The sequence below is a fragment of the Triticum aestivum genome, chromosome 1B, assembly GCF_018294505.1.
Source record: "Triticum aestivum cultivar Chinese Spring chromosome 1B, IWGSC CS RefSeq v2.1, whole genome shotgun sequence".
Lineage (NCBI taxonomy): Eukaryota > Viridiplantae > Streptophyta > Magnoliopsida > Poales > Poaceae > Triticum > Triticum aestivum.
The window spans coordinates 659,775,847-659,800,782 of record NC_057795.1 but is presented as its reverse complement, the minus strand read 5'-3'; the positions used below and the strand labels follow the sequence as shown (position 1 = coordinate 659,800,782).

General features: G+C 47.5%; 5 protein-coding genes across 12 annotated transcripts; 1 reads left to right on the top strand and 4 right to left on the bottom strand.

Annotated features, from left to right (window-relative positions):
• Window positions 1-73: 73 nt before the first annotated feature.
• LOC123146014 (F-box protein SKIP23) lies at window positions 74-2,516 on the bottom strand. Of its 2 annotated transcripts, XM_044565588.1 has the most exons (3): window positions 1,850-2,516; window positions 704-1,653; window positions 74-627 (listed from the first exon to the last, which is right to left on the bottom strand). In XM_044565588.1, exons 2-3 carry the CDS (start codon window positions 1,646-1,648, stop codon window positions 487-489), a joined length of 1,086 nt encoding a protein of 361 aa, XP_044421523.1. In that variant the 5' UTR covers window positions 1,649-1,653; window positions 1,850-2,516; the 3' UTR covers window positions 74-486. The 2 variants fall into 2 exon arrangements, with proteins under 2 accessions (XP_044421523.1, XP_044421515.1); XM_044565580.1 differs by having other exon boundaries at window positions 74-1,653; window positions 1,850-2,513.
• Window positions 2,517-4,100: 1,584 nt separating this feature from the next.
• LOC123146003 (F-box protein At2g26160) lies at window positions 4,101-6,186 on the bottom strand. Its single transcript, XM_044565568.1, has 2 exons — window positions 6,052-6,186; window positions 4,101-5,812 (listed from the first exon to the last, which is right to left on the bottom strand). Exon 2 carries the CDS (start codon window positions 5,805-5,807, stop codon window positions 4,593-4,595), a length of 1,215 nt encoding a protein of 404 aa, XP_044421503.1. The 5' UTR covers window positions 5,808-5,812; window positions 6,052-6,186; the 3' UTR covers window positions 4,101-4,592.
• A 1,369-nt stretch (window positions 6,187-7,555) lies between these two features.
• LOC123145983 (uncharacterized) lies at window positions 7,556-9,968 on the bottom strand. 2 transcript variants are annotated; one of them, XM_044565546.1, is made up of 2 exons: window positions 9,513-9,917; window positions 7,556-9,373 (listed from the first exon to the last, which is right to left on the bottom strand). In XM_044565546.1, exon 2 carries the CDS (start codon window positions 9,366-9,368, stop codon window positions 8,148-8,150), a length of 1,221 nt encoding a protein of 406 aa, XP_044421481.1. In that variant the 5' UTR covers window positions 9,369-9,373; window positions 9,513-9,917; the 3' UTR covers window positions 7,556-8,147. The 2 variants fall into 2 exon arrangements, with proteins under 2 accessions (XP_044421481.1, XP_044421475.1); XM_044565540.1 differs by having other exon boundaries at window positions 7,558-9,373; window positions 9,767-9,968.
• A 68-nt stretch (window positions 9,969-10,036) lies between these two features.
• Window positions 10,037-11,604, top strand: LOC123145996 (ras-related protein RABA1f). The gene is made up of 2 exons (XM_044565556.1): window positions 10,037-10,386; window positions 10,938-11,604. The coding sequence occupies exons 1-2, from the start codon at window positions 10,169-10,171 to the stop codon at window positions 11,368-11,370; spliced, it is 651 nt and encodes a 216-aa protein (XP_044421491.1). The 5' UTR covers window positions 10,037-10,168; the 3' UTR covers window positions 11,371-11,604.
• Window positions 11,605-11,986: 382 nt separating this feature from the next.
• Window positions 11,987-16,189, bottom strand: LOC123145949 (probable E3 ubiquitin-protein ligase ZFP1). Of its 6 annotated transcripts, none has more exons than XM_044565526.1 (8): window positions 15,966-16,189; window positions 15,829-15,861; window positions 14,477-15,305; window positions 13,895-14,245; window positions 13,761-13,795; window positions 12,968-13,066; window positions 12,715-12,870; window positions 11,987-12,447 (listed from the first exon to the last, which is right to left on the bottom strand). In XM_044565526.1, exons 3-8 carry the CDS (start codon window positions 15,246-15,248, stop codon window positions 12,313-12,315), a joined length of 1,548 nt encoding a protein of 515 aa, XP_044421461.1. In that variant the 5' UTR covers window positions 15,249-15,305; window positions 15,829-15,861; window positions 15,966-16,189; the 3' UTR covers window positions 11,987-12,312. The 6 variants fall into 6 exon arrangements, with proteins under 6 accessions (XP_044421461.1, XP_044421448.1, XP_044421455.1 ...); XM_044565513.1 differs by having other exon boundaries at window positions 13,761-14,245; window positions 14,477-14,872; window positions 14,960-15,305; window positions 15,966-16,186; XM_044565520.1 differs by having other exon boundaries at window positions 13,761-14,245; window positions 14,477-14,863; window positions 14,960-15,305; window positions 15,966-16,185.
• Window positions 16,190-24,936: the final 8,747 nt, after the last annotated feature.

Here is a 24,936-nt window from a genome sequence, read left to right as displayed (position 1 = left end):
TAAGACATGAATTTTAGGACGGAGGGAGTAGTAACAAAGCTCAGATAGATACTAGTGCTAATCATTTTGCGGCTTGTAGGAGAACCACTGAACTGTGCAGGTTGAAAACCGATGCAGTTAACAGCTTGCATAGTAACCACCATAATAAATTCAGACAATCACTGATACATGGCAACTATGGCATAAGAAAGTTAAATACTCTCCACTAAGGCATTTCACGGCTTGTATGGGACCTCCGAACACCATAATGAACCGCCATGTTTACCACAGTCAGATAGATAACCTGTGAGCAGCTTGCAAAATAAAGGATGGACACCAACATCTACAGCATGGTTAGATAAACATGGGAGTAGCTTGTATAACAACAAGCCAACAACAATATAGCACCTTCAATTCAGTCCTGGGGGAATAGCCATGCTGCCAGACGCATCTCTTTGCGGCGCTTCCAGGAAATCATTGGATGAGGGGAAGAGACATCGCCGAGTCTCATGTCATAGGAGCTGCAAGACGTGTTCTCCTTGTCGTAGAAGTAGTCCACGCGATGCTCGTCATCGTCATCCAAAAAGAAGATGCGATTGCCCAGTAAGCCATACCGAGACGCAGACAGAGCCCTGGAGCACCTTCGCCCTACAAACAGAACCTGGTCATCCCCCACGGTCGACACCTTGATCCACCGTGAATGCTCAAAGTCAGCCTTGAATACCTCAAACTCGCTCTTTCCAGCAACAATTTTACTGGTCACTCCAGGTCTAGGAGCCTGGCACCAAATCTTCCTGCGTACCATCAGCAACGCGCCACACGATTCAACCAGATAGACCTTCTTGACGGGCATGACGGGTACAGAGTTCTCTCGACACACAACATGGTAGACACTGAGGTCCCCCTTGTAGCAATGGTCACCCTTGGCCTTGATGACCCTTCCAACCCGAGAAACCTGTGGATCGCCGGTGCTTTGGTCACTGCTGACGTTCACCACAAGGAGGTCCTCATCATCGGTGATGGCATAGAGCTTTCCCTGGTAGAATGCCATGTCTTCAAAATCCTTACACTCATCGCATGCACGTACCGACCACGACAAGGCCCCTGGCTGGCACATTAGGATCTGACTGGTGTATTCAACACCGACCAGTGCAGCAACGAGGTTTGGCGAGCACAGGAGCAGCTTAATTATGTGCAGCTCCTCTGAATCATTGATATGCATCCATGTGCAGAAAGGTTCGGCACATTTCGCCTTTCCCACATCTGACCACTTAGTGACTGCATTTGGAGGCCGGAGTCGGACGCTCGAGAGAGCAGGGAGCGTCACGGTGGCCCTGGAGAAAGGGTTGACAAGGAAGCACCCATCGTCGCGGGGGAAGACAAGCCAGCTGCCGCAGGCGCTCTTGTACCCAGCAAAGCCGCAGCCGGGGAAGCGGAAGAGCTCGCCGTAGGGGAGGCTGTAGAAGGTGCCGTCAGGGAGCGCGAGCAGCGGCAGTGGAGGGGGCGTCAGCTTCTGCCTGGCTGCGGCACGCCACTGTGGGCACACCGCGGCGAACCGGGCGCGGTCGGCGTATGCGGGGAGCAAGCGGAGCACCAGGCCTGCCAGTTCCAGCGGGAGGGCTGACCACGACGACGGTGGCTTCCAGTGCCGATTGTTCTCTGCTGCCATCGGTCCTACAGTGCAAACAAGAAACAGCATCAGCGAAGAATGACGGCACAGCAACATTTTTGCCCGGGCTGAGGCAAAGCGCCGAACACCTTGCGCGCATTGCCAGCTGACGCGGCGGGAGCAGGGAGCGAGATCCAAAACCCCCCGAGAGAGAGCAAGGGGAGAGAAGGAACGCTCGCGAGGAGAAGGAGTGGCGGGTACCAGTGAGACGGTCGCCGTCCCGGTGCCGGAGATGGGGTCGCGTTGCCGTCCCCGCCGCGCTGCGGCTGCTGTCGCTGGCGTGCAGAATGGAGTGAGTGGAATGTGGCTGGGGCCGTGCCAAGTGGATACGTACAGCCTTTTTTTTTAGTGGCGTGGATACGTACAGCCCAGGCCCACCCGAGCCGTATGGGCCACATGCCCGCTCACTGGAAAACAAAATAAAAAGAGGTTCCCGCCTTCTCGTTTTTACGAGAGAAATAACTTCGTTTTCAGTCGGCAATGTAGCTTCAAAATGGAGGCCAATTCAAAAAGCATATTTATATGAATTAATTGGAACAAATGCTTGGCATGTGAAAGAAAATGTTCACAAATATCCTAAAACAGTTTCTAATATGCTGACGGTCTATGGAAAAATATTTAGGTATACGAAAATTAATGTTCTGTATAGATTTTTTTTATTGAAGTGTTAGTCTACGAAATATGTTTATCTATTTAAGAAACATGCAACTTGGTAGTTTCAAAAAGAATAATGGGTTACACTCCTTCGTCTTGATTTGACCTCTTATAACAAAACAACACATACTTCTATCAGAAGAAAGCTGTACCGATCTAGTCACAAATAAACAATTTATTTTAGAAATCGCCCAATAAAAGGCTATCGCCTGAAACTTTTGTAAAGCAAACATCAACGGCTTACATATAGGCAAAGGACAAAAACACCAAAGAAATAAAATTTAAAGAAAATGATAAACAAATAATGAAAAGAGAAGAGATGTAATATTACAATAAAATAATTAAAAAATAAAAAAGAGAGAAAAGGAAATAAAAATGAAAGGAAAACAAAACGAAAATGTTTGTTGGGTGTATATCTGGCCATGGGCCGGGCCAGGCCAGGCTTGGGCCGGGCCTAAAAAAGCCCACGGTAGAAAACTAAGGCCCCGGCCCTCCCAAGCCCTATCATTGGGCCTACTTTTCAAGCCCAAGCCCGATCCATCTGGTAAAAAGCCCTAAAAGGCCCTTAGGGCTTAGGGCCGTGGGCCAGGCCTCTTCCTTAAAATGCCAATATGCCAAGCCCAAGCCCGTCCAGGTCCTACTGGTGGGCTCAAAACTCCGGCCCATGGGCAAGCCCGGCCCATGGGCAAGCCCATCGGGCCTAGGCCCTGGATTTTAGGGCCGGGCCTGGGTGGGCCAACAGGGCCGGGCCTGAGATGGCCAGGAGTAGTTGGGTGACCTAGCAAATGGAAGGGGTGAGCAGAGAGTATTCCTTTTTTTTAATGTTATACTCACCCAAAATTCAAAGCAAAACCCCCATGCAAATGACTCAATATTGTTTTCAAATTGCAACTGATTTTTTGAACTGTGGGGAAATAATGAACCAAAACACGTTTTCAAATTTGAAAACGCAATTGTAGCTCATTAGTACTCCCTCCGTTCCAAAATATTTGCTTCAAATGGACTACCACATACGGATGTATATAGACATATTTTAGAGTGTAGATTCACTCATTTTGCTCCGTATTTAGTCACTTGTTGAAATCTCTAGAAAGACAAATATTTTGGAACAGAGGGAGTAGTATATATTTTTCATGCATACTGCAAATCACCAAATTTGCTGGTACAAGACTCACTCTCAGATTTATTTTTGTACTGTTTATTTCCGTCATGGATCAGTTTATCCTGAGAGCCAAAAGTCCACTTTGCATTAGGAATCTCCTTTCATGATTGGTGTGCTAGATCTCTTCTTTAGTAATGCCATGGGATGGAGGCCAAGATCTTGACTATTACAGTTTTCAACACATAAATATTTCATAACTTGGGTTTGATAAAAATATATTCATAATCATAAAATTTCCAGAAAAGATTTCGTATGGCTGTATTGAAATATGTTTCAGTATCTATTTGAAATATGCATGGCAATAAAATTTGTCGCGACTTTTAGAAATTTTTTTAACAAATAAAAATATTCAATGGTACAAAATATTGTCTAGGAACATGTTCCACTGTCTAATAGTAACTGTGTAGACAGCAAAAGATGTCCTGTGCTTGAAAAAGTTCTCGAAATAGGTGTTCAGACCACAAAACTGTACAAGGCCCACCACAAGATATCTACTTGAGCACAAAGGAAATCTACCACTACAGGAGGTCAGAGTCCACCATGCCAAATCATCGAAAAATTGAAGAAGAAAATACTACAATGCATTTCAGATAAAAGTAAAGATAGTACCAGTTGAAAGCCGGCACCATCAACAGCTTGCATAGTAACCACCATAATTAGTTCAGAGAATTACTGATGCATGGCAACTAACAGAATAACCTATAGTACAGATAAATACTACTCCCTCCGTTCCTAAATATAAGTCTTTTTAGAGATTCTACTATAAACTACATACGGATGTATATAGACATAATTTAGAGTGTAGATTCATTCATTTTGCTTCGTATGTAGTCCATAGTGTAATCTCTAAAAAGACTTATATTTAGGAACGGAGGGAGTACTAATGCATTTCATGTCTTGCATGGTTTCCACTGAACACCACACCAACCACCATACATACCACGGTCAGATAGATAACATGTGAGCAGCTTGCAAAATAACCACTGAACAACAACATCTATAGCATGGTCAGATAACCTGGTAGCAGCTTGCAAAATAACCACTGAACAACATCTATAGCACGGTCAGATAGCCTATAATAGCACGGTCAGATAGCCTGGTAACAGCTTGCATAGAAATAACAGTGCTTCAATCATGAGGGAAGAGCCATGCTGCCAGATGCATTTCATCGCCACGCTTCCAGGAAATGTCTGGATGAACAGAACGGTACCTGCCGGATCCCATCGCATAGGTGCCGTAAGAAGTGTTCTCATCGGCATAGCCATACTCCGTACGATTTTTCTCATCATCGTCCAAAAACAAGATGTGATCACCCGGGACCCCATACTGAGAGAAGGGCAATGACCTGGAGCACCTTCGCCCTAGAAACAACACCTGGTCAGCCCCCACCGTCGACACCTTGACCCATCCTGAATGCTCAAAGTCAGCCTTGAAAACCTCGAACGCGCTTGGTCCAGCAACAGCTCCACCGTCATCAGGAACCCGGCAGAAAATCGTCCTGCGTACCATCAGCATTGCCCCACAGGATTCAACCAGGTAGAGCTTCTTGCAGAGCATGGTGGTGGTGCCGAACACGTATGAAAACCATGGATCACCCTTGATGACTTGTCCAAATCGAGAAACCTGTGGATCACCGGTGCTATGGTCCTGGCTGATGTTCACCATAAGAAGGTTCTCGTCTTTGGTGAGGGCGTAGAGCTTGCCCCGGTAGAATGCCATGTCTTCAAACCCCTTGCACCGATCGTACGCGCGTACGGACCACGACAAGGCCCCTGGCTGGCACATCAGAATCTGACTGGTATATCCAATGCCGACGAGGGCAGCAACAAGATTCTTCGAGCACAGGACTAGCTTACTGATATGCAGCTCTTCCGAGTCCTTCACATGCATCCATGTGAGGTAAGGGTCGGCCAGTTTTGCCCCATGCTCATACGACCATTTCGCGACTGCATTCGGAGGCCGGAGCCGGACGCTGGAGAGAGGAGGGAGCGTCACCGTTTCCCTGGAGAAGGGGTCGACCAGGAAGCAGCCGTCGTCGCGGGGGAAGACGAGCCAGCTGCCGCAGGCGCTCTGGTAGCCGGCGAAGCCGCAGCCAGGGAAACGGAAGGGCTTGGTATAGGGGAGGCTGTAGAAGGTGCCGTCGGGGAGCGCGATCAGCGGCAGCGGCGAGGGCAGCCGCTGCTGCTGCCTCGCGGCGGCACGCCACTGCGGGCACACCGCGGCGAAGCGGGCGCGGTCGGCCTGCGCGGGGAGCAGGCCGAGCACCAGGCCGGCCAGCTCCAGCGGGATGGACGACCACGACAGCGCCGGCGGCTGCAGGTGGGGTTTCTTCTCTGCCGCCATCAACCCTTGGAAACAAGCAAGCAACGGCATCAGCGAACGCCGCCTCATTCTCCGACGTCGCAAACGAGACAAGAACACCGATGAGAACCACGGAACGGGAGCATTCTCCGGCGAGGCGGCAATGCGTCGAACATCTGGCGTGCATTGCCAGCGGAAGCGGCCGGATTGGGCAGCGGGACCCAAATCCCGAGCGAGCATGGGAGGAAGAAGGAAGGCCCGTGAATAGAAAGGGAGAGGCGGGTACCTGAGATACCAGCGCCGTCCCGCTGCCGGAGCTGCCGTGCGCGCCGGAGCTGGAGTGGAGTGTGGAGTGTGTGGCTGTGGTGCGGAGTGGAGTGGACAGTGGAGTGGAGTGGAGTGTGTGGCTGCCCGAACCTAGTATCAGTCCAAATTTTTTTTAATTTTTTTTAGATAATAGTATCAGTCCAAGAGGCTGTGGATACGCAGGCCCAGGCCCAGGCCAAGCCAAGCCGTATGGGCCGCACGCTCACTCACTGATAAAAAGCCCGGTCAGCATAAGAAAATGAGTTCCCGCTTCTCCTGTTCAGAGAGGAACAATACGATTTCAGTTGGCGCTTGGCAACTTCGAGATTGATTTCAATATATTTTCCCCATATTTATGCAATAAATTTTGAACAAATACGTCTGTGTGTGCGTGCGTGCGTGAAAAATAAACTGTTACATGAAATTCTAAAACATGTCTCTAATATGCCCAGGGTCCATGAAAAAAGAATAGGTATACATTATTCCGGCGAATTTTCATGTTTGTATAGGAAAAAATATTGTGACGTTATACCGTCTACGAAATATGTTTATGTATTTAAGAAACACACAAATTGTTACTCCCTCCTTACCAAAACAAGACGTTTTTGCAGTTCAATTTTGGTACAGACCAACCACCAATAAACAATTATTATTTTTGAACCCGACCAGCCAACAGCTATCACCTCAACATTTTGTAAAACAAACATGAACGCCTTATGTATATGCAAAGGCCAAGAAAAATGAAAGGAGCAATTTAAAGAAGATGACAGATAAACAAATAATGGAAAGAGAATAGACAAAAGAAAAACAGACTGAGAGAAGATGGAGAAAAAAGGCATATTAAAGGAAATATTCAGCAAATGGAGCGGGTGCGCAGATGATTTTACTTTTCAAACAAAGTGTACTCAATTAGGTGCGTGCAGGATTTTCCTTTAGTCAGCCAAATTTGTTTAAATCTCACGTGCAAATGACTCAATGTCGTTTTCAAATGGATCATGCGATCCTTTTGCCAAAAAAAAAAAAACTCTTCATTAGGAAACCCCTATTAGATGTTGGGTGTGTTAGACCCCTTCTTTAGCCATGCTGTGGGTTGGAAGACAAGATTAAGTTTTCATTGATTGACTGTTATTAATGTTAAATAAATAAATAATTTATAGACTGTGGTTGATAAATTAATAGTTAACATAATAATAAGTTTTCCAACAAATATCTTGTACAATTGTTTTGAAATATGTTTCAAAAACGATAAAAGGACCATAAAATGTTCTTGCAGCTTTACAGTATTCTTAACAATTAAAAATATTCCATACAAAATAAATTATCTACGAACATGTCCTACCGTCTAATGATTGCTTTCACAGAAAAAAAAGGCTCGATACATGAAAAAGTTGCTGAAATATGTGTTCAAGCCACACTAACAGCACAACTGCGTAAGGATCATCACAGCTACTTCAGCTAAAAACAAATCTACCACTACAGGGAGTCACACACCACCGTGCCAAATCATCACAGAATAGAAAAAAGACCAGGACACCAATGATACATATAAGCAGTTATGCGTTTTAAACATCTTCCATACGCACAACAACAATCAGAGCTACCAGTTGAAGACCAATGCAGTTAACAGCTTCACATTAACGACCATAAATTAGTTCAGAGTACCAGTATAAGACTGTAACTAACAGAGTAACCTAGTTCAGATATAAAAGGCCACCATGTCAAAGATACAGAGAAGAAGTTATGCATTTTGAGTTTTTTCGTAGGCACAGGCAACAACCACGGTACCAGTTGAAAACCGCCGTAGTTAACAGCTTGCATATCAACCACCACAATTACTAGTTCAGACAAGTACTAATACACAGGCAAACAGAGTAACCTAGCTCAGATAAATTACTACTAATGCACTTCATGGCTTGCATGGGTTCCACTGAAGACCACATCAACTACCATACATACCACGGTCAGATAGGTAACATGTGAGCAGCTTGCAAAAAACCCACTGAACAACAACAGCTATGGCACGGTCAGATAACCCAGAAGCAGCCTGCATAGGGATAACAGTATAACACCTCCGCTTCAGTCCCGCGGGAAGAGCCATGCTGCCAGACGCATCTCATCGCCACGCTTCCAGGAAATATCTCGATGAACAGAACGGACTCTGTCAGATCTTATGTCATAGGTGCCGAAAGAAGTGTTCTCCTTGTCATAGCCATACTCCACAAGATTCTCCTCATCATCATCCAAGAAAAAGATGTGATCATCGAGGATCCGAAACTGAGACAAGGACAAAACCCTGGAGCACCTTCGCCCTAGAAACATCAAAGCCCCCAAAGCCGACACCTTGACCCACCGTGAATGCTCAAAGTCAGCCTCAAAAACCTCAAAGCTGCTCTCTCTGGCAACAACTTTGCCGCGCATTCCAGGTCCAGGTACCTTGCACCAAATCGCCCTCCGAACCATCAGCAACGCCCCATGCCCTTCAACCAGGTAGAGCTTCTTGCAGGGTATAGTGTTGTCAGCGAACACAACTGGATACCATGGCTCACCCTCGATGACTTGTCCAATCCGAGAGACCTGCGGATCGCCGGTGCTTTGGTCCTGGCTGATGTTAACCACAAGAAGGTTCTCGTCATTGGCAACGGCGTAGAGCTTTCCCTGGTAAAATGACATGTCTTCGAAGCGCTTGCACCGATCGTAGGCGCGTACTGACCACGACAAGGCCCCTGGCTGGCACATGAGAATCTGACTGGTGTATCCGATGCCGACTAGTGCTGCAACGAGATTTGGCGAGCACAGGATTAGCTTACTTATGTGTAGCTTCTCAGATGTATTGATGTGCATCCATGTAGTGTAAGGGTCCGCATATTTCACCGTGCCGTCCTCTGACCATTTAGCGACTGCATTTGGAGGCCGAAGCCGGACGCTGGAGAGAGCAGGGAGCGTCACTGTCTCCCTAGAGAAGGGGTCAACCAAAAAGCAGCCGTCGTCACGGGGGAAGACGAGCCAGTTGCCACAGGCACTCTGATACCCAGCAAAGCCGCAGCCAGGGAAGCGGAAGGGCTTGGTATACGGTAGGCTGTAGAAGGTGCCGTCCGGCAGCGCGAGCAGTGGCAGTGGCGGGGGCAGCTGCTGCTGCTGCCGCCTCGCGGCGGCACGCCACTGTGGGCACACCGCGGCGAAGCGGGCGCGGTCGGCGTACGTGGGGAGCAGGCGGAGCACCAGGCCGGCCAGGTCGAGCGGGATGGACGACCACGACAGCGCCGGCTGCGAGTGCGGTTTCTTCTCCGCCGCCATCATCGGCCCTGCGAGCGGAAAGAAACAACATCATCAGCGACCACTGCCCTTTCACCGAACACCAACCGTCCAACCAAACACATCGAGAAGAATGACTGCACGGCACGGCAGCAGCATTTGGTTGCGCAGAGGCAATGCGTCGAACACCTGGCGCGCACGGCTCGCGAACGCGGCGGGAGCCGCGACGGACGGACGGAACCCCAGACGCACACCCCGCGCGATCAAGAGAGGAGGCCCGAGATCAGAGGCGCCCCATCGCCGGAGCAGGCGTCGATCTGCCGTAAGCGCCGCATGGCCAGAGGCACGGCGGGCGCACCCCAGGTCATCCCGGCCCCAAAACCCCTGGCTCCGAGCGGGAGAGGAATGCGGAAGAGGCGCGAGGATGAGGGGGAGCCGGATACCAGAGAGAGCAGCGCCGTCGTCCCGGTGCCGTAGCTGGGGTCGCCGCGCCGTCCGCGCCGCGCCGCTCATGCTGCCGCTGCCGTCAGTGGAGTGGAGTGGAGTGAACCGAGTGTGACTGGCTCCTGGGCTTGCCGTGTGAAGTGAACCGAGTGAGGGCAGCCCAGGCCCATCCATCCCGTATGGGCTGGACCGGGCCCGCATTTCTCATTCCTTGGGCCCAGGCACGTCGCGTCAGGTCGCTGGCGGCTGGCGCGGCGTGCGGCCGACTAACGGAGCGGAGCGGAAGCCACAACCACCCCGGCCGTGATACGATCTATCCAGCCGCAGCCAACGAGAAGCAGTAGCAGCAGCAAGGAAGAGCCCGCCGCCGACGAGGAAGAAGGCGGCCGGAGGAAAGGGAGATGGCGTACAGGGCGGAGGACGACTACGACTACCTGTTCAAGGTGGTGCTGATCGGGGACTCCGGGGTGGGCAAGTCCAACCTGCTCACCCGCTTCACCCGCAACGAGTTCAGCCTCGAGTCCAAGTCCACCATCGGCGTCGAGTTCGCCACCCGCAGCATCCACGTCGACGACAAGGTCGTCAAGGCCCAGATCTGGGACACCGCCGGCCAGGAGAGGTAAACCCTACCCCCATTCCAACCCCCAGATCCATTCCTCGTCACAGCAGCTGGTGTGGCATGTGGATCTCATGGCCCCTTGTCGTCGGCGATTCTTGGATGATGCTGCAGGCCAGCAGCAGCACACGCTGCTGCGTTCGGTTGAAATGCTTCACTGAATGTTGAGATTTGATTTGGCATTGCCTCGATCCATACATAGCTTTCCATGGCTGAGCAGCCTGACATGCTTCAGGTTCAGGGTATCACATTTTTAGCAATGCGCTGTTGCAGCTGAAGATTGTGTAGGGCCAGGAGCTGACCCTGATATAGACTGACTGTACATGCAATCCTGTGCTGAACATGCTTGGAACTCTTGTAGCCATCAATTACAACTCCTGTGCTGAACAATTTGTAATCAGAGGTCGATTAGACGCAGGAACCTTTTAATTGAGAGCGACTAATTTAACTGCCCATGTTCATCAATGAGAGCGACCATACATGATACATGCCCATTTGCTGTTCAGCTGTTACCCGCGCCGGCGACTGATCGTCGGTTTGCGCTGCGTCCGCAGGTACCGGGCGATCACGAGCGCGTACTACCGCGGGGCGGTCGGCGCCCTGGTGGTCTACGACGTCACGAGGCACGTCACCTTCGAGAACGTCGAGAGGTGGCTGAGGGAGCTCAAGGACCACACGGACGCCAACATCGTGATCATGCTCGTGGGGAACAAGGCCGACCTGCGCCACCTCAGGGTCGTCCCGTCCGAGGACGCCAAGGCCTTTGCCGAGCGCGAGAACACCTTCTTCATGGAGACGTCCGCCCTCGAGGCGATGAACGTCGAGGACGCCTTCACCGAGGTGCTCTCCCAGATCTACCGCGTGGTGAGCAAGAAGGCCCTCGACATCGGCGACGACCCCGCCGCGCCCCCCAAGGGCAAGACCATCAACGTCGGCTCCAAGGACGACGTCTCCGCGGTGAAGAAATCCAACTGTTGTTCCTCTTAGCTCAAGATTGTGGGCATTGGCATCTTATACTGTAGGGGAGGGCACTATGTTATTGCAGTCATAGTCCTCGTTTGTATTCATGCGCCATCAACCATATCCCAGTGTTCATTTTGCCATGTTTGATGCATTTGATTCGTTCAGGACTACAGCCTTTGCTGGTATAGTTTAGGGATTTGAAAGTGTGAGTGAGGTTATCGCGAATTTCTTACAGGCCTTTCCTTGGGATGTTTTCTACGTCTTGGATCTGTGTATTCCTGAGTCTGCTTGTTTACACAGTTCCATTTCGTTCAGGGGATTTGTCATGGTAAAACTGTTACTGTACCAAATATTTTTGCAGACTCCCATCATGAAAACTACAGTTAAAAGCCAAAAACTATTGCTAGACTATTTTTGGTTTATAATCCAAAAAAACATAGTATATTTTTCTGCTTTTGGCTTGTACCATCATGTAACAGTATATCCAGTCAAAAGCCAAAGCCAAGAGCATAAAAATAGATGCTTTTTTGAGTTATATAAACCAAACTCCAAAAGCCAAAGTTAAGCCTAACCAAACACCCGTGCAAACCGAAACTGCAAAACCAAGAAAACCATATAGAACATCCAGAAGAAAGAACCATTTGAGTTCTCAACTCTGATTTTTGGCAAAGGGAAATATATAGGTTTAATTACAATGTACAAATAGATAAAAGGGGCAGACAATCCAGGAAAGCCATGATGAGAGAAGTTCAGGCACCATGGGGGGTCTAAGAGCAGTCTAGGAAATGAAACCATGCATTCTGGCTATACAGTTTTGGGGCAGGCTATGTCCACAACAAACCGAACAGGAAATTACAGGTAAATAACACAAATCATCCAACATCTCTTATGTACAAGAAACTGAGCTGAATCATCTCAGTCACTGCTGCGGCAAATGATTTATTGGCGCGGCGGACACCCGCTGCTTCACTCTGCTGGCAGAGCTGTTGCCTTGCAGATGGGGCATAAGTTCTTCACCATCAGCCACTGCCTGATGCACACCTCATGGTACTTGTGACCGCAGTCGAGGGCTCCTACAAGGTCTCTCGCCTCAAACTCCTCCTGCAAAGACACGGAACAAACGTGCTTTAGAAACCAGAGACGGCATTGACAGCAAAAACTGCATATCTGGTTAATCTAGCCGTCGATCCTGACAAAGGGGTGTATTGACTGTTCTAGGTAAATGAGCTGCTTCTAAAAAGGATAAGGAGCTACAATATTATTACTATGTAAATATTGTCAGGTTAATTTTTAGTACAGTACAAAACTTAGAAATTAAGACCTAGTGGTGTTATGAACACAAGAGATAGAATGTGCAAGGGATAATACCTGGCATATAATGCAAGCATCCTTCTCCACAGACTGATCGGACCCGCGAGCTGCCCTGGGAACAACATACCAATGTACCCTCAGATTTTGACAGATGTACCTTTCTGGCAAACCGGTATTGACATCTCCAATCTGTTCTTGCAATGCTAGAAGCTCCTGCAGGAGAGCAGGACCACGTTTTATCAGTTACATACATGCAAACCCGTGAAAGTGTCTGCAAGAAACTATTGTGAGTTGGTCATCTGCTCCATACCTCATAGGTCATGCCGTCTATATCTAGCCCCATATCCCATTGTTCGTCAATAAGATGTATTGCATCATAAAATGTTGACATAGTCGCCATAGCAGCTTGCTGTATGGGCAGATTGATTACATCAGATAGCCATATTCAAAAGGAAATCACTCATAAAAGTAAGCCCAGTCATGTAGAAATACAGTATTAGTGAGGTATGGATGGCAAATTTTAATGTCTGTAGATACTAATAGAGGCAGTAGGCAAGCAAGGCAACAGAAACATGATAATCACGTATCACAGCAATGGAAAAATGGTTTCATTTGTCTTGGCCAAAATTAGGGCATGCTATTCATGAAACACAGATTGCAGGGGAAAATACATATGGTAGAGGGCTCACAAAAAATGTTTAGGTAATTTGATTTTCTAAAACTTGATGACAGGCATATTTTGAAGATTTCAAGTAAAATAAATGTGCAGCACTTCAGCAACCAAGGGTAATAATTGGCAATGTTTTCTTGAAAAAAATATCCCAGAGATCTTTATGACTAAATTCATACATCAATTAATTACTCTTTGAAAATGAAATTGTGTTTCCAGCATAAGTATGAAGCATGCATATCCTTGCAGAATCAAGGATTCAAGTCCAAATTATACATGCAAACGGGTAATACATCTTCTATGCTTCGCAAGAAACAGCAGGTAGACGCAAACAAAGTATCCAAGGAAGATTTTTTTTCCAGCATTAATTATGCAATTAGAGCTACATGCATGCTGTCATTCCATGAGAAGACTGTATGGAAATGTGAATCACCTGAAGAAGTCTTAGACTCCCATTGTAAACTTGATCTGTAAAAAATGCATGAACTGGAGGTCCATTAGTATGTCCAGAACTGGAGAAAGGCAGACATGGATCCCAGGTGAACGCCCTTCGAGAACGATTTGCACCTTGCACCATTCCAGAAGGGTTTGGACCTTGCACCATTCCAGCTTGATTTGCACCTTGCACCATTCCAGCAGGATTTGCACCTTGCACCATTCCAGCAGGGTTTGCACCTTGCACCACTCCAGAAGGATTTGCACCTTGCACCACTCCAGAAGGATTTGCACCTTGCACTACATTGCTTTGACGCTGAGGCCCTTGCATCTGAATATGATTAAGCATAGCAGGAGTTTGCATGCTATGCATAGGAATCTGGTTGAAATGAGGTAAAGGCCCATGAAAATTAGCAGAAGGGCCAGCTTGGTAATCTTGAAGACTACCATTTGGCATGCCCATTGTTCCATGAGCAAACTGACCTGTTAGAAAAGCAAGATTCTCGGTTACCTCTCCACATCTCACTCACAGAATTATATCCTATAGCCAGGCCATAGCTTATAAAAGGTTACAGTTAATCTAACTAATGAAAGCTACCAAGAATATAAGCCACTAATTATTCAATGAAAACTACTGACAGCCATAAAAAAAGTGCCTTGAATCATCACTTAACAAAATAATTTCACTTTTATTAATCACGAAGGTTTACTTACCTGAAGGATTGAGGACTGCATTGTTGTATGCCCAGTGTGGGACTCCATCAGCAATAACATTTGCAGGGTGTGTAGTCCATGTATTGCCCTGGCCCATGTGACCAGCTGGAAATACATAGTTACCATGACGCACCAATGCTGGGTGAATAGCCATTGGCGTTGACCTGTTTGGTCCATCAGCAGAAGAGCCATTTGGTGCACCATGTGATTCAAATGAAGCACCCCATGTCCCTTGTGCAGGATTCTGAGGCACATGAGCAGATGAACTCGAGCTTGCAAATCCATGATCAAAATGATGGCCACTCTCAATTACAGCATTCCTCGTTTTCATGGATTCTCTGGTAGCATCACCAAAACTGCTACTGCTGCTACTCTCATCCCTAGTTCCTGTGGCAACTTGATGATATGAAGGTGAGGGTGGTGGATTGCCCTGTCCAAAACTTGCATGAGGAACATATCTGTTCACAGATGGTGTTGACATACCGGGATTGTACATAGTCGATGGGTAGACAAAACTTGGATCAACGCCTCCATATGGGTATAAATTCTGAGCATGCTGGAGCTGATTATTAATGCTCTCATAGTAATAACTCCGTGAATCACGGACTCCATCATTAGTAGTATTTCCTGGAGCTCCAAGAGCAACTTGCACGCCCTGATTGGATAAATTACTCCCAGTGCCACCATTATTGTAATTTTCAGGCTGAGCTTGTCCTTCCTCTGATTCAAGATTATCACCCTGATGTGTCCAACACATATTTCTATGTGGCATGATGCCAACCACAATTCCCTTGCTTATGGATCAACAATGCTTTTTCATTAACTCTTCCTGCAAATCAGATTAAGTAAATATGGTCAGCAGTCAGTCCAAACTCTGCAAGTCGACATGCAAAATGCGAGGAAAACATGTTTTCTTTAAGGGGTCATGGTACAGGACAAAAACTTCACAGAGATATCAATTTGGCAAGAACAGGCATTCTTCAGCAGTAGATAAGGCTTAGCATGAGCAATGTTGATGAACATAATGGCGACAGAAGATTGTACACTAATTGTGGAGGATGAACGGACACAGATCTAGTGCCAGCATAAGAACATACACAAAGCATAAAAACTTCAACAGAGCATTAAATGAACAAAATCGGGACATATGAGTTTCACATGTTTTAGTCTCATAGCATTTTGGAATAGTTTGCAGAGGAATAAATGATCATCATAAAAATGGAAACGAGGTGTAAATTTCCTGCACAGACAAGGATCAACCATAACATCATTTATTGATTAAGAACAAATTTGGAACTAATAATTAAACATGATGACAGATTTAGCACTCAATTGCTCTGTTCAGGCAATACCCTTGCGTCTTGGTAATCTTCCAGACTTAAAAACTGCAGTAATAAAATCAAGATGAGGGAGAGAACATACGGAAATTGGAAACTGAAACAGTTTGCTGTCACTTAAACGAAGAGTAAAAACAAGAGTGTTTGGCCACCTGAAAATCAGACTCATGTGTATGATTAAGCAGTTGTACCCTGTGTCGACAGCTCACTGCAAAAAGCCAAAAACAGCAGCATTAATAACTAATTAACTACACCCGCTCGTCCAGGCACATCCCCCACCCGAATAATCTGCATTCATACATCATGTTAGTTCATCAGTAACTAATCTAAGCCGGCACGCTGTGAAAACAAACTGTCCACACCACAGTTGCAGAAACACGGTCCAAGGATGGAATGGAAAACCTCTAGGCAACCAATCTCGTGAAATCCGTTAACATGGCTCGAATTCCAGCGAAGATCACTGTCCAGTTCAACGGGCAGCCCACTGCCCTGTTCGCGTCGAGCTGAGAGCTGCTCCCCCCCATTCGCTCTAAAAATAAACCGCCCGCGGCAACCGAATGCGCGCGGGCGGATCTAGAGGCGCGCGCAGAAACCCTGGAGCCCAGTGGGGCTTACCTAGCCACGGGTGAGAAGGGACGAAATTACCTCGGAACCCGTGCCCGGGAAATCCGGGCGCGCCGGCTGACGCAGCGAGGAGGGACGGCGATTTGGAGGGGCGCGGCCGAGGATGAGCAGGGAACGGCGGCGACGGCGAGAGGGCAGTGGACGGCGCCGGACCGAACGGGGCGGGGCGGCAGCCGGGTCGGGGCGGGTTGGGGCGGGTCAGGGGGAGGAGGGCGAAAGGGTACGGGAGGAAGAAGAGGAGGAAGCCATGGGGCGGCAGTTCGTTCGTATTATGGCCACTGACCCTCGGTGGACGGCGGCATTTCGCTAATTAAATAGGCGAGCGAATTACCATAGGGGCAAAAACTGAGGAAATGGAAGTACCAAAACAGCCCTATGTGTTTTCTTTTTTCCTTACGCCGATCTAAGCTTCTGGTGTTTTATTTTAGAAAAAATATATTTAGAGTTAGTAATACCGTGGGGGGTAAGGAGGGGGGAGAGTTGATCGACGGCGGCGGCATCAGCGAGATCTGGATGTGAGCGGTCCCCCCACCCCACCCTGCGTCGCTCCCTACCCTTACGCCGCTTCTTCCTCCCGTACCCTTTCGTCGTCCTCCCCTTGACCCGCCCGTCCCACCACAATCCGGCCTCCGCAGCTGCCGCCCCGCCCCGCTCCGTTCGACCGCCGACTCCTACCCTCTCGCTGTCACTATTGTTCCCCGCTTCTCTCCGCCGCGCCCCTCCCAACCGCCGTTCTTCCTCGCTGCCTCAATCGACCCGCCCGGACTTTTGGGCATCGTTCCCGAGGTAACATCATTTCTTCTCACCCGTGGCTAACTAAACCTCACTGTGCTCTAGAATTTTCGTGTCCGGCTAGATCCGCCCATGGGCATTCGGTCGCCGCGGGCGGTTATTTTTGGAGTGAGTGGGGGGAGCAGCTCTCAACTCGAGGCGAACATGACAAGTCGGCGCTGCTCGTTGAACCAGACGGTGGTCTTCACTAAGATTCGATGGCTAGAGGGAGAGGGTGGATCTCCATTGTGCGGTGGTGGGGTGGACTGGAAAGATGGGCGCAAGAAGGAGGGGTGGATCTCCATTGCGCGGCGGTGGGGTGGATCGGAAGGATGGTCACAAGAACGCAAGAACGAGGGGTGGATCTCCATTGTGCGGTGGTGAGGGGGACTGGAAGGATGGGCGCAAGAAGGAGGGGTGGATCTCCATTGCGCGGCGGTGGGGTGGACCGGAAGGACGGTCACAAGAACGCAAGAACGAGGGGTGGATCTCCATTGTGCGACGGTGAGGTGGACTGGAAGGATGGGGCGAGAAGGAGGGGGTGGATCGGAAGGAACGGGCACGAGAAGCGAGGGGTGGATCCTCCATTGTGCGACGGTGGTGTGGACTGCTAAGGATGGGCGCGAGGAAGGGGGGTGGATCTCGGCGGTGGGGGTGGACCGGAAGGACATGTACATAGAATGAGGGGGTGGATCTCCATTGCGCGTACGGTGAGGTGGACTGGAAGGATGGGCCCGCGAGAAGGAGGGGTGATCTGGCGGTGGGGTGGACACCGTAAAGGACAGTCACAGAGAATGATGGGGATGGATCTCCATTGCGCGACGGTGATGTGGACTGGAAGGATGGGCGCGAGAAGGAGGGGTGGATCTCGGCGGTAGGGGTGGACTGGAAGGAACGGTTCCCAAGAACGAGGGGGTGGATCCTCCATTGCGCGACCGGTGAGGTGGACTGGAAGGATGGGCATGAGAAGGAGAGGGTGAAATCTCCATTAGTGCGACGGTGGGGTCGGACTTGGAAGGATGGCACGAGAAGGAGGAGCTGGATGGTGGGGGCGAGAAGAAGGGTGGACGAAAGTCTAGAGAAGAGGGGAGGGGTGTTGGCGGTGGGAGGTTTAGAAGAAGAAGACTGGCATAAAAATGAGGAGCCAGGTGTATGAAGCGTGAAAAGGAGTCGGGACCCAGGCAACACTTTACTACCGGCGGCACCGATCTTTTTATTTACCTATTCCGTCCTGGCACATTGCGCAGGCGCACCCCCCGGCAATGAAATGCATTTTCTTAGCTCATACCTCGACGAGGATCGGGTAATTAAACTTGGGAATACAAATGTCTAGCGCATTGGGGAAGCAATTAAATTTTAGACAAAACAATTCTCTTGGTGTTTTCCATTTTACGGGCCCAAAAATGTTTGCATTGGCTTCAATAGATTTGGGTTATGCCCAAAAGAAATATGCAATTCCTTTTCCTGGCCGGTGCGGGGAGGAGGGCAAAAACGTAATCTCAAACAATGCCGGTATCCGGTGAACGCGAGCAGGACATATCTTTTCAGTTTTCACCCTCACCGATAAATACTAGCAGCAAAAGCAACAAAAAAAGAAAGGAAAACAATAAACACACGGCATTAATTCATCAGCACGAAGATAAACATCGCCAGCCCAACGCCACGCAGCGCGTTTCGTCCTCACGCACGCACATACGCGCGGCGTCACTGCTGTCTATCCATGCAAAAAGGCTTCCGTTTTCCCCGCACGTTTCGACCCCAACAAAATGCGTTGCGCGTCGCCATGGACACGCTTCCTCGCCTCCCCGGACACCTGGACATGTCCGCCGCCCGCCCTTGCCAGAAAGTCAGAAACGCATGCACGCTTTCCAGCCAAAAGCCGCTCGCGCGAGTACAAATGTGCGTCTGGACGTAAAGCACGTGACGACGGGGGCCGAGAGCCTCGGGTTGTTGGCGGTGCGTCGCGTAGGGAGCGCCGGTGAGCTAGCCATGCATGCACGGGCCATGCGACGCAGGTGACGATGGACGGACGGACGGGCGGTGGATGGATGGATGGAGCGAAGCTGGCTTGCACGTAATGGCATCGGGTGAGGGCTATCCGGCCACGTCGATCGCAACGGCTCCGGCTTGTCGGACTAGCGCTTTTTTTTTTTACAGCTTTTCGCCTGTCCCGGGGCGAGCGGGCGGGCGGGCGGAACGGCACCGGGTTTTCTTCTTTCCGTTTCATGCGCGCGCGCGTCTGCATGCATGGCTCCGTTGCAAGGAAGGGGCGACGAACCCGGGTCGCTGGCCTGCGAGAACGTTTGATGGTGTGTACTGCATCTCCGGCTCAAAGCTACTTTGCCCAGATCGCCTCCCCCGCACCATGTACAAATTTTTTATGGGGTTCTTTTTTTTTAATGGGGTTCTCAGATAAGCATGTGCAGTGGCGGAGCTACCCAAAAATTTTTGGGCGGGTGCATGTGCAGTTAACTTTTCATGTGAATAATGGGCGATGCTGGGTTTTCTCTTACCCTTCTATCTGAACTTTTTTTTTCAAAATCAGTGATTTTTCTTAAATTTGATGATTTTTTAAAAAATTTGATTAACATTTCTCAAATTCACTGAACTTTTAAAAAATGAATGAACTTTTTTTCAAACCTGATGAACTTTAAAACTCGATTAACTTTTTTCAAATTCAATGGCCTCTTCTAAAATCAATGAACTTTTTTCAAATTTGATGAACAGTTTTTCAAATCCGATGATTTTATTTCAAATTTGGTGAACCTTTTCAAAATCAATGAACTTTTCAAAATTGATGAACTTTTGTTTTTCAAAATCAGTAAATTATTTTCAAATTCGTGAACTTTTTTGAAGTTTGTGTTTTTTAAAACCCATGAACCTTTTTCAATTCATGATTTTTTGCAATTAAGTGTACTTTTTCAAAATTCAACCATTGACCGACGAACCAAATGTGCCCTAGCACGTGAGTGGTGAAATGGGCCGGCCCATTCCTGCACCTAGTGGGTGCCAGAACTCCTAACCGGCGCATAAGGCGCCGACTAGGAGCTCCCATACGAAATGGTAGCTCCCCTCCTTTTTTTCCCGTGTGGGTTGGGAAATAGACACCAAATGCGCACGCCCCCGATCGGTCTCTCATAAATGGGTCGGCCTATATTACCGATTCTCACGTGCCACTCTTCCATAGATTTTGCGAAGGTTCTAAAACATTCCCTGAATTGATTTTCTTTTTTTATGATTTTATTTTTCAATATTTTCATTTAAATATTTGGATCATCTTATGAAATTCAGGAACATTTTTTGAAATTTGCAAATATTTTTTTAATGTGTGAGTAGTTTACAATGTTTGAGAACAAATTTTTGAATCAATGAACATTTTAAAACTTTGGGAACAATTTTCAGAAAAGATTTTTAAATTTGTGAACTTTTTTGATAAGCGATTTTTATTTTTTATTTTTTAATGTGCTAACATATTTGAATTTAGGAACTTTTTATGAATTTTGGGATTTTTTTTCAAAATCTATTATTTTTATTTCTGGAATTCATGAATATTTTGTAATCGATAAACATTTTTGAATCCTGCACTACCGTCATGTGTCGCACGCCTTCGTCTTCTAGCATTCACAACCGTGCAGTAGCAACCTAGGGTTTGTCCCTGTGGGGCTTCGTTGACGGAGGGTAGGTCCAATAGGAAGAGGGAGAGGAGGGCGGAGGAGGAACATGCAAAGAGGTGCAATGGCATACAACAGATGGTGGCGAGGAACGACGAACAATGGGGCCAGCGATGGGTGAACCGGTTGTGGCGCCGACGGCTGCTCCCCTTTGTCTCTATTTTCTCTTGTTAACTCTAGAAGAACGAAGAAGAGAGAGCGACTGATGGTATGTAAGGGTTCTGATCCAATATATTTTGCTGGCCTTCGACAGTAAATCCTGGGAAAAGTAAAAAAAAAGGAAAATAATAGGAAAAATAAAAAACACTAGGCACTTGAGGATCTTTAGTATGCAGCATCGAGAGTTGTAGAAAAGGTAAAGGTGTGATTACGCAGTGTTGGATATAGCAAGCGATGGGATAAGGGCGAAAGTATGCCTCGTAGGATATAGCCATGAACAAGATAGGGGTGGGAAGGTAGGTCGGATGCACATAGGATTGCCAAGGGTGGGTAAGGACCGGAAAGGGAGGGACAAAATGGGGTTGCATGAATATATTTTGAATCACTAACATTTTTTGAATTTTAGAGCAAAATTTTGAATTCGTGAACATTTTTGAACCAGTGAATATTTGTTGGACTACCGTTTTCGTCCTTTTTGCTATCATGTGCCTCTCTTCCTTGGACCGGTTTCTTTTTATTTATTTTTTACTATCATATTTTTTCTTTTTCTTTTTTTCCATTTTAAATTCGGGAACAATTATTTAAATTTGCAAAATAAAAGAGATTTTTCATTTTCCTTCTCTTCTTCTTCTTTAATATAGATTCCCAACCCAACGCCACGCACCTGCATTTCGTGCTCACGCAGGACGTCGTCACTCCTCTCTATCCATCTACCTCCACCAGCAAAAGAGCTTCCGTTTCCCTCGCACGTTTCGGCGCAAACAAAATAGGTTGCGCGTCGTCATGGGCACACTTCCTCCCTTCCTCGAGGCCCCACCTTCCCATACACGTACACGTGCTTGTCACCCTTACAGAAAGTCAGAAACGTTTCTCAAAAAAAAAAAGGTCAGAAACGCATGCACGTACGCTTTCCAACAACCCACCGCCCGTATGCGTTCCGGCGCCAAAAGGCGCTCGCGCGAGTACAAATTTACATCTGGACGTAAAGCCCATGACGACAGGGGCGTGTTGGCTGGGTACGTAGCGGCCGAACGCCTCGGGTTGTTGGGGGTGCGTCGCGTAGGGAACACCGGTAAGCCATGCGACGTAGGCGACGATGGACATATGGACGGGCGGTGGATGGATGGAGCAAGCTGGTTTGCACGTAATGGCACCGGATGGATATATCCGGCCACGTCGATCGCAACGGCTCCGGCTCGTCGGACTCCCGTTTTTACACCTTTTCGCTTGTCCCGGGGCGAGGGTGCGGCGGACGTGAAGGGATACGAGCAGTGGCGGAGCCAGGAAAAAATGAGCGAGAGGGGCCATAGTGTTGTTAATCCTTGTTGGGCAGGCCAGTCCACTAGATTACACTATTTTAACAGCAAAAAAGTATGTATTTACATGCATATTAGGTCTAAACCCAGTGTTGTTAGGGGGGGGGGGGCAGGGCCCCTGCTGGTCGGCATTTCCTATTTAGCTCTGCAGGCGCCGGTTATAGAAATAGGCTCGATATGGTTGGGAATCGATCCCGCGACCTCACGGTCGTTCGACTCATGCACTAACCACCGCACCAACTCGTATTAGTTGCCCAAATTACTGCTTCTTCACCTTTTCTTCTTACAACGATTCTTTTTTTCTATTTCTATTTCCTTTTTATTCGAAACTGTTTTGTTATGTTTTTTGTTCTTTTTTCTTCTTCTTCTTCTTTTCGGAACATCTTTATTTTTCTTTTGCTTATTTGAAAGAACTATTTTTTCAAAATCGTTGAACTCTTTTTCAAAATTGGTGAACTTTCTTTCACAATCGATGAACTCTTTTTCAAGATCGATGAACTTTTTTCTAAATCGATGTACTTTTTTTTCTAAATTGATGAACTCCTTTTCAAAACCGATGAACTCTTTTCACAATCCACGAACTGTTTTTCAAAATTGATGAATTTTTTTCAAAATCGAAGAGCTTTTTTAAAAATGGATGAACTCTTTATTCAAAACTGTTTTGTTATGTTTTTTCTTCTTTTTCTTTTTTCTTCTTTTCGGAACGGTTTTATTTTTCTTTTGCTAATTTGAAAGAACTATTTTTTTAAATCGTTGAACTCTTTTTCAAAATTGGTGAACTTTCTTTCACGATCGATGAACTCTTTTTCAAGATCGATGAAATTTTTTCTAAATCGATGAACTTTTTTTCTAAATTGATGAACTCCTTTTCAAAACCGATGAACTGTTTTTCAAAATCGATGAACTTTTTTCAAAATCGATGAACTTTTTTAAAATGGATGAACTCTTTTTCAAAATCGATGAACTGTTTTTCAAAATTGATGAACTTTTTTTAAATTCGGTGAACTTATTTCATAATTGATGAACTCTTTCCCAATTTGATGAACTTTTTTCATTTTTGTTAACTTTTTTTTCCAAATTTGATGATTTAAAAAATTAGATGAAGGTTTCCAAATCTGTGAACTATTTTGAAATCTCGTTTTTTTCCTTTTTTCTGATTTTTTTCATTTTATGTTTTCATCTTTTTTTCTGAAGTCAACGGTTGACCAGTCAGTCAACTGGTCAACCGCGACCGTACGAACAGCCCTCGAGGCTCTCGATCGAGCGAGGGACCAGGCGGGGCGAGTTTAGCGAGCGACTGGGCGTGGTCGCCACATGGGTCGGCCCACGATTCGCCGCCTGTGAGCGCCAGCTCCCTTAGCTGGCGCCTGAAGCGCCAGCTCCCTTAGCTGGCGCCTGAAGCGCCAACTAGGAGCTCCCCTGCTGGTCCCCCCTGTCTTCACCATTGGATACAAGGCCGGATCGGGATGCCACCCCCGGCCGGCGCCAAGCCGCCAACGGCCTTGGCAGCGAACCCGCATGAACGGCACTGGGTTTTCTTCTTCCCTTCTTCCCCGTGCGCGCCCGCGTACCTCCGTTGCAAGGAAGGGACGAGGAACCCGGGGCGCTGGCCTCCGAGAACACCGTGGCGCGTCGTTTGATGGTGTGTACTCCATCTCCGGCTCAAAGCTATTTTTTTTAACATCACGCAAGCGCTCATCTATACGCGCATACACTCATCCCTATAAATACACACACACACACACCCTATCCCTATGAGCACCTCCGATAGACTAAACCGGCGTGTCATCTTGAAATTCCCGCGTTATGTACGGAATTTTCATGGGGTTCTCATATACGTATGTGTGACATAACACTCCTCTTGGAATAAAAAAAGGAGCAGTCTTCTTGCTCATGCAATGAGTTGCCGGCCCATGATTTTGGGCCAGGATGGGCCAATAATAATTTTTATCATATGAGTATTGCGCCATGCTGGGTTTTCTCTTACCCTCCTATATGAACTTTTTTTAAAATGATGAATTTTTTTTCAAATCCGATGAACATTTTTCAGGTTTGAGTGAACTTCTTTCCAAAAGTGATGACTTTTAGAAAAAATATGGCCGTTTTTCAAATTCGATGAACTTTTTTCCCAAATTCGTGATTTTTTAAAGTTTCTTAACTTTTTTTAAACCCGTGAACCTTTTTAAAATCACAATTTTTTGACTTTTTGCAAAAAAAGTTTCCTTAAAAATAGTTTTTTTCTTTCAAAAGTCAATTGCTGACCAACAAACCAAATGCGCCCTGGCGATGGACCGAATAGCGAGTGGTAAAATGTGCCGGCCCATTGCTGCGCCTAGTGGGCACCATAACTCCTAGACAACGCATAAGGCCACGACTAGGAGCTCCCATACGGAATGTTAGCTCCTATTTCCCGTGTAGGTCGGTTAATAGACACGAAATGCACACGCCCCCCGACTCGTCGCTCATCAATGGGCCAGCCCATATTAGTGATTTTCACGTGCCGCTCTAGAACTTTCCCTAACTAGTTTTCTTTTTATGTTTTTCTCTTTTTCCTGCTTTTATATACTTTTTAATTTTTTCAT